Genomic DNA, 12,518 nt, shown 5'->3' on the forward strand with positions numbered 1-12,518 from the left:
ATAAAATTCAAAGAAAAATGTTTTTTTCACTGAATAGTTTTCAATTTCATAATTCAGTGAGCACGCTCAATGACAGCATTTCAATATTACTTACACAACACCAACAAAATACTACAAAAAAATTGTGAAAAAAAGGATATCTATATAAAGGATATTTTTAGTTTAAAAGAAAAAGAGAATATTAAATACTCTTACATAACAAATATCACTTCTTTTACGTCTTATTTATTTTTCTAAAATATTAATAAATATTAAGCAAGTATTTTTTAGAGTGATTTATAAAAAAAATCCTTAGAAACAGTAACCAAATATTACGTATACGCACCGAGTGCACAAAATTGTGAATCTATGTCCGCTTTCCAGGCACAAGACAAAGTTACTAAAAGTGTTTATTACATTTTATTCAATAACTCGGCACAAGTTGTTGGCAAACAGTTGGAAAGAGATAGCCAGCACACAACTAGAGAGAGAGAAAGCTACACTAAGAGTTTCTTAAAGTTTTCTTGTTTAAAAAAAATAATGGGAGAAGAGGAATGGAGTTTGAATTTGCTGCCCAAGAGAATTTATGTTGATTGCAATCCTGTCCTACACACATACACTCTCCTATATGTGTGTGTGTATATATTTTTGTATCCTGGCCAATTAATTGCCAAGCATTTCATTTTCATTGCCGTTATTTATGATGTGACCACAAATATATATTTCAAAAGGCATTGATATGCCACAAGCATTTATTTTCCTTTTAGTCCTTTCCGGTTTTACTTTTTATTTATATTTCTGCAATTTCTGCAGCAAATAAAATAATGCCTTTCTATCGGATCTGATCGGAAATGTTATGTTAATATTGAAAGAAAAAAAGGCACTTGCTGTTATGTCACTATTAGACAGCCAGGACATTCCCATTTTCCCCTTTTCTATCTCTGTATATCTGAGTGGAAAATGAAAATTTGCATAACATTGAAGGCTGTGTAATTAAATCCCAGTTAAGCATTGTCGAAGGCTTAATCGAAATGAGAACTCTCCAGTCTACGATGGATATTCCAACATCCTTTCAAGCTGGCTTAAAGGCTATGGGCCAAATAATCTGCCAGAAAAACAAAAAAAAAAAAAACTAGAAAATAGAAATTAGAAAATGGAAAATTGAAATGAAAATGACATTGAATTGATTGATGATGTGGCCCTTGGGGTGTTCGGATGTTTTATTAATTAAACTTCTTCAACAATTCGAATTCGAATTAGTTGCCTTTTGGCCAAAAACTGTTTAAAGATTTGTTTTTTAATTAATCCTGCCAATTGGCACACATCCTTGACTCTACATCTTGCTAATTTAGTTGGAAATATGGCCTGTTTCACCTTTTTGTTTTCTGAACTTTAAGCGAATTTGTTTGCTTACAAAAAAAAAGCCAAAAGAGCCAAAAACAAGTTGGCCAAAAAAAGCAGAAAATAACAACAACTGATTGGCAATGACGAAGAAATCGAGACTTGGAAAGCCTGGAGAGCCTGTGAGGCTGTAAAGAAAAAAGCAATTGAATTCGTTTGAGTTTCGTTTTGTTTCGATTCGAATGGCAATCACATTTACACTGAGAGAATAGTTTCTATCAATAAATATTATTTAAAATTAATTAATCAATAAACAAGCTGACAACTAGTTCAACGGTAGGACTTCTAGTCCTTTCTAGCCCTAAAATATATATATTTTTTCAACTTTTTCTCACTCTGCATCCCTGACACATATGCAAATAGCTTTTGACCCAAAGAAAGGCAACAAAATGGGGCTCAGGATTTGGCTTTAAGCTATTTGACTTACCACCTACCACCACCCAGCATTGTTAACTTTCTTTTAACTTGTTCCTTGGCACTCTCGCTCCTCCTCCCTATTTATTTTTTGCCCGGCCATTGTGCTACTTCTGATACTTGTTGACTTCCAAGTTTGGCCAAGTATTTCGGATTGGATCTCGCATAACGAAATAGATGTTAAATAAAACCCAAAATCATGTTTTCTCTTATTTTTTCTTCCATTTTTTTATAGCACCTGCCCCTGCCACGGATGCACCCGCTGATACGGCGCAAAGATGCAACACGGAAGACTGTGCCCTGCCGTATTGTTTCTGTTCCAAGGATGGTACTCAGGTACCCGGAGACCTGGAACCGGAGAAGGTGAGTTTTTGGGGTTCGATTGGGGTGGGTTACATTGCTTTTGTGGGCCCAAGGGTGTTAAAAAGACACCTATGTTGCTAAAAAATGGGTTAAGTATTTGGAAATTGGAAAAATGTAAAGAAATTGTAGAGGTTTTAAAAATTATTATAAAATAAATTCTATAGTTTTCTGTAGCAAATAAAACTTATAGATTTTGGAAGAAATATTATATTTTTGGTAATAATTCTTAAACTAAATTACCAAATAAATAATACTTAATAGTAATATAATTAGTAAGCCCTGCAAAAAAATTCTTAAACTCTCTAACTAAGCCCTTGTTATATTCCCAAAAATTCTAAAACCTTTTCCAGGTCATCTCTTAGTCGTAATTAAAATGAATAAAATATCCTGCCACTTGTTTGCTTCCCTTGAACCCCCCTTTCCATTTGCATTTAAGTGTTAATTTGCAGGGCGATAAATTTCAAGTGCATTGACAGCTTTTATTTTTACGACACGAAACTGGGGCTACGCCAGCTGTGGATTCTGTGGATCGGAGGAGTCGTAGTAGAGCTTTAGGATGGCAATGGAAGGGCAATGTAAGGGAATTGGGGGAATACTATACAACAGAGAGCTACCCAGTTCTTAACAGGCTACCAAGCTTGCCATTCACCATTCACCATTCTCCTCCTGGATTGTCCGATTTCGTCCTGGCCATAAATCTATGTATTTGCATTCGGTTTTGCTCTTATCGTCGCCTTGCATAAGGAAATTGTTCTCCTGTATTTATTTATTTTTTATTTTTTTGTGTATTTTGTATCCTTCCATCTGTTGTTGTTGTTGTTGTTGTCATTTCTTTATTGTTGTGAGAATTGTTGTTGTTATTATTGGTATTCCTGTTGATTCGAATATCCTGTTTAATAACTTGGCTTTGTTTATTTGGCCAAGAGTTATGTTCTTGTTGGATAAATAGTATCAATAAAAAAAAAAAAAAAGTAACAAAGTGACTTTTAGTATATTTAGTTTTTAAATTTATTTCTTGATATATTTTTATTATTATTTGATTTTTTTTTACTTTAAACTAACTGAATTTTGTCTTGTTATTCTCTTTAAAGTTTCTGTCCCTTCTTTGAATCTTTTCTTCTCTTAAATTTAACCTTTTTTTTGTAAAAAAAAAGTCCTTTTCATTATGAAAACTCTTATGTTTATTTTTTTTAACACCCTTATCGTAAAAATCTTGCCTGCAGTTTTCAAAAATATGCCCAGAACATAAATCAGTGGGTGAAAAATAAAACAACATAAACCGCATAAGTTACGAGCAAAACGGATGTTTATATGGCAAGAGCACACTCTCACACACACACAGACACACTCAGACATACAGACAAACAAATAAAGCCACACCCACACATACATGTATAGGCGAATGCATCAAAAACACACACACACACTAACACACACACATAGACATTCAAATACAAACAAGGCAAGTGAGCCACTTAATTTCGAAATTGAAATGTACGTTTGTCCTTGCCATCCGCTTTGTCCTCTTTGTGTCTGTCTGTCAGTGAGAGTGTGTGTGTGTGTGTGTGTGTGTGCGAGTGTGAGTGTATTAGTGCTTATTTAAGTATTATTAGCGCTTACATGTGTTTGCAGCAGCGCGGCCCAAAAATAATTGCATTTCCTAACTGAATTTTAATACTCTGCCGAAGGGTGGAGTTCAAAGAAAAAGGATTGAACTTTTCGAATAAAAATTATTGCCTACTTTTGTGCGGTTGTCCTTTCGCTGCTCAAAAAATAGATTTCAACTTTTTAATATTACTCTTTTTACTCTTTACACAAAAAAATAAATATTCCCTTAAAGAGCATCCCTTTTTCGACATGTCCTTGATCAAAAAATATCCTTTGTTGTTGTCACACACACACACCTCCAACTACACCTACCAATGAGTGTGTTTGTATGATTTGATTGTTTGTGCGCGCGCTGGCATAATTATAATTAATATCATCTCAATTAACCGCTAACAAGCGGTTAATTTGTGCATGCCAAAAAGTTCCTTTGATTTGGGATCGCACATCACGCATACGCCCCGTGTGATGCTCAGCCCAGGCCTATGGTATTCCCCCTCCCCATAGGTCACACCATTATACACCATCAATCTATTGTTTGATTTGGTATTTCCATTATCGCATCGCTTCATTTCACAATGTGCGGCTAATTTCCGGCATTCCACTCGAATCTTGAGTCTAGAGTTCGATCTCTGATGGGAGAACTAAAATTTTTTTTTTTGTTTAATTTTAAGATTAAAGAATTGCATTTAAATAAACTATAAGCTCTTGCTCGATTTCCATGCGAATCGAATTTGATTTGAGGAAAATGAAACGAAAAGATGGCACAGTGTCAACAAAAAGTTTGTGGACAGGAGGAAGAGAGAGAGAGAGCCTGAGTGCAAAGTGGAAAAGTGGGTGGGTGGATGGGTGGTTGGGTGGTTGGGTGGTTGGGTGGCTGGGTGGTGCAATCAATGAGCCGCTCAATTGTCGCTGCGATTGAGCAACTGAGCTATGCAAATTTACCAGAAGCCTGCCACCCCGAGCCATCGAATCCTTCGGCAAACGACGAAGGAAAACTTCTACAGCTTCTACCAGATACCCCCGCCTGTCTGTCTATATTATTCGGGCCATAGTCCTGAGTCCTTCACTCGGGTAGGTGCTTATCAATTCGCAACTCTCGGCTGCCATATTTGCCAAAAGACTAAAGTGCAAACTTGAGTCGCATTAGGGAAAATTATCAACGCACACGGAAAAGTGCGGGTAATGGCATTTTTTTTTTTGGATATCTCTGTTATATTTAAATAAATAGAGTCCAGAAACAATAGGTCTTATTAGTACTGAATCCTTTCTCTATAAAAAGTCTAATTAGGTTTCAAACAGAAGGTAACTTGGCCGGAAAACCCCTAAAGTTTGTCCAAACTTGGCCGACAATTTATGAATTTTTTTTAAGCAACTTCTTCTCATCACGTTTCAGGTCCTTTTCAAGTCCAAGTCCTCCAAAAACCAAATTCATTATTTTTGCAATAATATTTTTACGAAAGAAAAACTTTTTGCAGTTGATTTGCAATCGGTTTGCAGAAAAATGCATCTTTTCAATAAAAAGAGAGCTAAAAACGAGATGGAAAAAAATTATATAAAATATAGGATGAAAGGAATAAGGGATAAACGAGAATGGGGCAAGGATGGGCTGTCAAATCGAAGTGCAAATTTCAATTGGAAGTGAAGAGCTCGGGGCATCCTAAGCCCCCGCGCCAACTTTCGAGTGTTTCACGGCTCTGCATAATTTCGCCAGCTCTATTCGGTTTTGCCATTCGACCACATTAATATTGAATTTGTATAATAATCCTTTTTATGCATCCAACAATGAGCGTTAAGTGCCACCTTGCCACGTTTCAGCATCTTCGTGCCACACGCCTTTATGACCGGCTCTCGACCTGCACAACCCAAATGCAGTAAGCGATTTTCTTTTCATTTTCACACTTCCAAGTTCCAGTTCTTCACCTTTTTGTGGCAGACAATAAACCTTAAGTCTTGCCCTCAAGGCTTGCCCCCAAAATGTTGCAGTTTGCCCTCTCTGATATTTTTTTTTTTTTGGCAATTTTGTAATGGAATCTCGGTGTGGCAAGTGTTGTGTTTTTCGACTGCTTATTGATGGCCGGACATTTTTTGGGAATTAATTTGGATGCCTCGTTCGCCCTCGTTTCTGGCGGTAGTTGCAACTTGGTACTTGCAACCAACCCACATGCCTGCCCACTAATTATGTTTAATGCTAAAGTTGCTAGTTTTACCAAAAAAGCCGAAAGGTGATTCCACACATAGTGGATGCCACAGTGGTTGTACAGAGTGGTGGTGTTGCAATTGGGTGGGTTGGATGGTGGGGTGGATGGGTGGTTGGGTGGGTGGTATGATGGGTGGTTGTGTGGAAATGCGCAACCAGGCGAAACGCAGACAGGAAAAACAAACGCAAAATGCAAAACCTTCAATTAGAGCTGCTGCTTTGGTGCTTTTGCTGCTGCGGCTTCCAATGCCATCGTATGCCCGGCTGATTTTGAGGTCGGCAATCCTCTAATTGGGTACAAACACCCACTCAAAATCTGAAACCCAACCACCCAACCACCCACCGACCCACTCCAGCACACACACTTAATCCACTAAGTCACGTAGCGACAAATGTTTATATTTTTCATTGCAAAAAATAAAAAAGATAAGCTTCTATAAATTATTTGAAATTATTCCCTCAATTACAGATCCCTCAGATCATTATGCTGACCTTCGATGGAGCTGTCAACTTGAACAATTACGATCATTACAACAAGATCTTCAATGGAAAGCGCAAGAATCCCAATGGCTGTCTGATTCGAGGAACTTTCTTCCTCTCCCACGAATATAGGTGAGTTTTTTACAAAATAAAATAAATATTAAATCAGTTAAGACAGTAAAAAATATGTATAAAATATAAAGAAATAAATCCCAAGCAGTCCTAGTCACAAATTGAAGTTTAATAAGCCAGTTGGATGACTCTACAAGCTGACACTTGACAATTGATGTGTTTCTCCAGCTAATTCGTATCCTTATGTTGCTCCTGTTTCTGCTCCTGTTTCTGTTTCTGTTTCTGTTTCCTTCTATGGAAAGAGGTTGAGGGGCTGTATGACAGCAATTTTCCAAATGCACATTATTTTGGCATTATAATATTAAGCATACGCCGGCAGAAGATGCAAGTTGGAACGACAAAGCGTATGTATGTAGTCTCCGTTCCCCTTCTCGAGCAATTTTGCAAAGTTCTCAGGCCAGAAAGTCAAGCGTAGTCTGTTTGGCAGACAAAGTTTTTGTTCAAAATACTTGTCACATACTTACTACGCATATATATGTATATACATAAACCATATATACGATATACTATATATACATATTCACTTGTCAGTCAAGTTGGTAAAGAGTCAGTGGGGCCTGTCCGCTCCGCTCTTCTAATTGTTGTTGATAAATTGGGGCTGACAAAGTTATGTCAACTGCAAAATGAATTTTCGCCAAAATATATGAACTACATTTTCACAGACTTATAAAAACGGTAGTCCTTCCTACACACACACACACACACACATCCTTACAGGCAACATAGTAAGGAGCCAACAACAAAATGGAGTGAAAGAAAATGATGAGGGAAACGCACACATACAAGTACTCACACACTCACACACACACACACACTCTCTCATAAAGTGGCAGTCGTAGATAAAGACGCCAGCAGAAGGATTCTCCAGGATCCTGGCAAAGCAAGAAGCAGAGACGTAGCCAGTCAGCGTGCATTCCCAAAAATTATGAGAATACCATTTACAATGGGCCGGAATAAAATGAAATTTGTCAGGGAATTTCTTCAATTTTAATGGGAGTTTTTGAGGAAATTTATAATTAAGAGCAAGCAGATGGCAAGAATGTAAGAAATCTATTTAGATTTTGTTCTTTAGTTTACTTTATTTGGTTTAAAAAAGAGTTAGCCCCATAATTACAAGAATTCTGTGTTTAACTGCAGTTTGCAACACTTTAAAAAAGCCTTTTACAACACTAGTAATCCTGAGCAACCCTGTGTTTTTGTCCGTTAGTATTTTTAAAACATGTTCATAACAAAAACTATAAATATATAGCTTTAAAAAAATAGCTATGGCTTAAAACTAGTTATAGTTATAGCGGATATCTATAACTCCCTTTGGGAAAACCCTTTAACCTTTATGTTTACCATTATCCTTAACATTCTGCCATCGTCCACAGATTTTCGGTGGTTGAGACAACACTAGGGAGTCAGCAAAACTAAATAAGCAGCAACAGTCAAAAAATTTGCGAGCCAAGCGTGAACAGCAAAAATCTTGAGTTGAGTTTAAAAGCTTTTTTCTACTTTCACCGCAACACACACACACATACTGATACACACACTGACACACAACAAGGGATGCCAAAAAGGAATGCCCACAGGGAGGAGGAAGGATATAGGGGGGTAGTGGGGGTGTGGAAGAGGGCAGTTTTTGAAGTTGAATTGAAATGCGCTGAATGGCAGTAATTGCCTGAATATGTTACACATGCACACACATGAATGCGCTAATCGGACTGAGAGAGAGTGTACTACATATACGTATATACCCATACTTTCTTATATCCTTTTCTTTTTTTTTTTTCTTGTATCCTGCTGCTCCTGCTCCTGGCGAATCATTTTTCTGGTACTTCCACAGAAGTTGAGATGCACTTTTCATCTTCTTATTCCAACGACAGGCCATAAATAGTGCTAAACTGTGCCAACTAAAAAGGATCTCTTTTCATAGTTGTCCTTCCAACTTATTTTATTTATTATTATTATTATTTTTTTTTTTTTGTATAATTTAAGGTGGTAGATGTTAGTCCTTGAGCTTAAGCTTTTGTTGCATGATTTAAATATGATTTTCTTGCGGTGCAGGTTGTTGCAAGTTGCAAGTTGCACATTACCGCAGTGGAACAAGAACTGAATCTGCCTGCTTCGCGGTGCGGAAATGATTTAATGCGCTCTGCAAGTCGGCAGCTTTTAGCTTATTTTGTTAAGATTTTTATTTTCAATTTGCCTTCTTCTTCCACCTCGTCCTCCTCGTCCTTTTTGCTCCTGGTTTTTTCTGTTCGACTATGACGTTTTCTGACTGCCACTTGCCGCAAAGTATGCAACGAATATTCCCTTTTTGTTTACGGCCGCTGAGGCAATTAGTTTTGTCAGTTTTCCCAACGATGGCGGAAAAATAAAAAAGAAAAACGAGATTCTGAATCAGAATCAGAAATGGTAGAGAAAAATGTGTACTCTCTGTCATCCAGTATTCTGCGGATCCTTTTGCCACACACACTCAAACACACACATATAAATCATATTTCTCCATTTTTTTTTTGATGGTGTGCCTGTGTGTGTGTGTGTGCGGTTTGCGGTCAGCAATTGATTTAATTTCGAGTGGAACAGCGAATGAGAAAACGAGTGAGAGTGACACTCGCATGTCGAATTTTATTTTGTATTTTTTCTGCAAATTAAAGTCGCAAGTGCAAACATCCTTTATCCTTTTCATACCGTATTGAGAGTCTATTTATTTGATTTACTGCCATTGTTGTGATTCATTTACCTAATTGGATAAATGCAAACACAATCCCAAGATTTGGACTTCAATTCTCAAAATCTCCGGTCCTCGAAGTGCTACTTCAAGTAGGAGTAGGTACTACGACTGTTGGTGGCCCAGCTGCTTAGAATATTCATTTCAATTGTCATTGCCAGCACGTTCGCCACGGCAACTGGGAACTGGGAACTGTTAACTGCTAACTCTAACTGGGGGGATACACTTGAAAAAATTATATTTAATAAGTTTTTTAATGAAGTAAGTTAAGCTGAGAGGCAAGAAAGTAATTTTCTGTAAAGTGAGACACTACAATACCCTCTTTTTTCTCTTTTTGAAGAAGTACTGGATATCACAGTTACTTTTATAGAGTAATAGAGTATCTAATACATCCAATAATAGTATCTGATATTTATTTTTCCTTTAAAATGAGTACCAGTTATCACACAGCCCTCCAATAAAGCCCTCTACCGTAGCCCTATTTTTTCTATCTCTTACCAACTAAAACCCTAGCAAACGCCCTTATTTTTTCACAGTGTATGGCAACTGGCTTACCGCTTGCAGACAGTTGGGGAGTGACTGCGAGCTGTTTGCTATTTATACGCCAAAATGTCACTGATAACGAACTTTCTTGCCATTCAATGCTGCTCCTTCTGCTGCGGCTAAGAAAACAATCAGACAATTGCCACAGGACTTGCACACTTTTACCACTGCAGGCTAACAGGACCTACGCAAACACACACTATTACATATATATATATATATAGGATGCTGAGACAATACTTGTTCATTTGTATTTGGCTTTGGCAAACTGCAAAAACCAGGGGAAAAAAATTAAGAACAATGTTGAAGGAAACTTTTTGCGCAGCATTTTAATTGCACGCAAAAACTTTTAACTAACTAACAAGCCGAAAACTAGGCAACACCTCACTGCACACACACACACACAGACACACACATACACGCACAGAAAGCACAAAGGATATAGTGTGTTGAGAGGAAGAAGAAAAAAAAAACAGTCCAGAGTCAACTAAACAAAAGCAACTTGGGGCCAAAATCTAATTTTCAAACATTTACGTTTTAATTTTCCTTGTTAACAATACTAGAAATAGTTGCATTATACACTGGAAGAAATAGTTGTTCCTAGGTAGCATTTATTGCCATCACTTTTGAGTAATAGAGTCCATTAATCATGGGCTTTTCAATCTCAATGGCATCAAAATCCATTAACTGCATTGCGGATTACAGTCGAGTAGAGCGTTTCGTTGTTGCATATTTAATGCCGTCAGAGGCCTAATCCGGATGGCCGGACTTGCCACATATACGGCTCGATTAAGTGGCATTTGTAATGGAATCGATAAAAGGCTAAGCGTGCCACAAGGCCAAATATGTAGAAACCAGATTCAGAGGACACTGAGATTTTAAATGAAAGCCACACACTAATTAATTAGTAGTGATACCTGGTACTTTTGGATTAAAAGATATTACTATCCCTATTATTATTATTCTCTAGCAGTACCAGGTATCATTACTTATTCTATCATCCTTTATTTTATACCAAATATATCCCCAAAAAAAACGCTTTGAAGTTTCTACTTTTACCTCCTCTTGCGGAGGTCCTTTTCTCCTTGGAATTAAAACCAACATATTTTGTTTGAAGAGTGTGGGCTGAAAAGTTCACTTTTCATTTTCATTCCTGGCCCGTTTCAGCGACTTAATATTAATAACGTGGAGCGGCTAACCAGCCAGCCAGCCAAGCTGCCACGCCTACTTAGAAAACGCCCACATTGGCACAATATGGTCAGAGGACTTTAAAGAAGACAGTGGTACTAGGAAGTAGTAGATACTAAATAAAAGGTACTAGGATAGTGGGCTGTACTCGATATTTATTTATATTTTTCTAATAAACTATATTTTTTAAATTATTTAATATATTTTTTTTAATTTAAAAACTACAAACCACTGTGTTGAACTCTCGCTTTTTGTTGCAAGTTGTATACCTTGAGTTGGCCCATCTGTTGGATAAATTTCTATGCCTAGCGGCATTGTAGGTGGCGACTCGCGGTGGCGCCTGATGTTGATGCTAATGTTGACGTGGCTGTCGTGCCCCCAAAACAACAACAACAACAACAACAACAACAATAACATGACCAACAAGACAACATCTTTAGCTTTAAACTTTCTAAATGACCTGAACAACTTTTGAGCAGCTGTCTGGCGGGGTTTGCAAGTTTTTAAGTTGCCATCAAAAAGGCAACGACATAAAAACCGAGACGGTTGGACTTTTAAAAAATGCAAATTTCACTTTAATTTTCAACTCAACTGTCCGCGACACTTTTCTTCCGGCCTGACGTATACCTGGCGTATACGTAATGTTATTCTTAAGACTCTCTACTCTAAGGCTTTTAATTCTTTTATTTTAAAGACTGTAGATCTCGTAGCCAGGACTGCTATAGTCCAGTGTCTGACAGACTTTAACCTCTCTTTCAATGTGCTATCCTTTGGGTCCTGGCAATTGGTTTAGATCAGTGAGCTGTGCAACATTTTCTCCCTTCCGTGTTTGCAATTTGGTTGGGAAAATATCCGTAACGTTAATATGTAGATGCTGCGCGCCGGCTAATGGCTTCTCTCTATCTTTGTATCTGTGTATCTTGGCATCTATGTATCTATGTGTGTGTGTGTATCTGTGTGGGTGTATCTGTGTTTGCAATGTGTCTGTTACATGTGTGCTAGTAGTATGGTATGGTATTCTCTGTAGTATGAGTGTGTTCCTGTTGTCCTGTGTTTTCCCAATTGCAAATTGTTGATGATGGCCGAGCTTGGGTTGTTTTTGCTATTTTGCTGGCATTGTTGTTTGTTGCCAACCATACGTATGTAGCTTTTGTCGACAATGATGATGAGATTTGGATTTTAGGAGCAAAGGAAACAACAGAAGAGAAGCCAGGACAGGACAGGACTCTGGCAACTCCCCAGAAAATGGACTACAATTTTTCTGACTTCTCACAAAACAATTTTTATAAAATTTAAAATATAAGAAATAATTTAAAGTTTTGGCTGAATCCTTAGCCATAAATAAGTTGCCAGGATCTGACCACAAAATGGCCAGATGGACAGCTCCTGTGAATGGCAAGGATATTCCAGAATGATAATGATGATGATAATGACAATGTCGTTGATGTGAAAATAAAGATAACGACAACGTTGACAACGACTATGACAACAACCCAA

General features: G+C 37.4%; 1 protein-coding gene across 1 annotated transcript in view; it reads left to right on the forward strand.

The window, feature by feature from the left end:
- Positions 1–12,518, forward strand: part of LOC6504830 (chitin deacetylase 1) — a 30,909-nt gene that overhangs the window by 9,955 nt on the left and 8,436 nt on the right. The window contains exons 4-5 of the mRNA XM_032453181.2: positions 2,030–2,157; positions 6,432–6,574. Coding sequence (XP_032309072.1) covers positions 2,030–2,157; positions 6,432–6,574 — 271 coding nt within the window. The remainder of the gene's footprint in view (positions 1–2,029; positions 2,158–6,431; positions 6,575–12,518) is intronic.

The sequence above is a fragment of the Drosophila ananassae genome, chromosome XL (genome assembly GCF_017639315.1).
Source record: "Drosophila ananassae strain 14024-0371.13 chromosome XL, ASM1763931v2, whole genome shotgun sequence".
NCBI classification, from domain to species: Eukaryota; Metazoa; Arthropoda; class Insecta; order Diptera; family Drosophilidae; genus Drosophila; species Drosophila ananassae.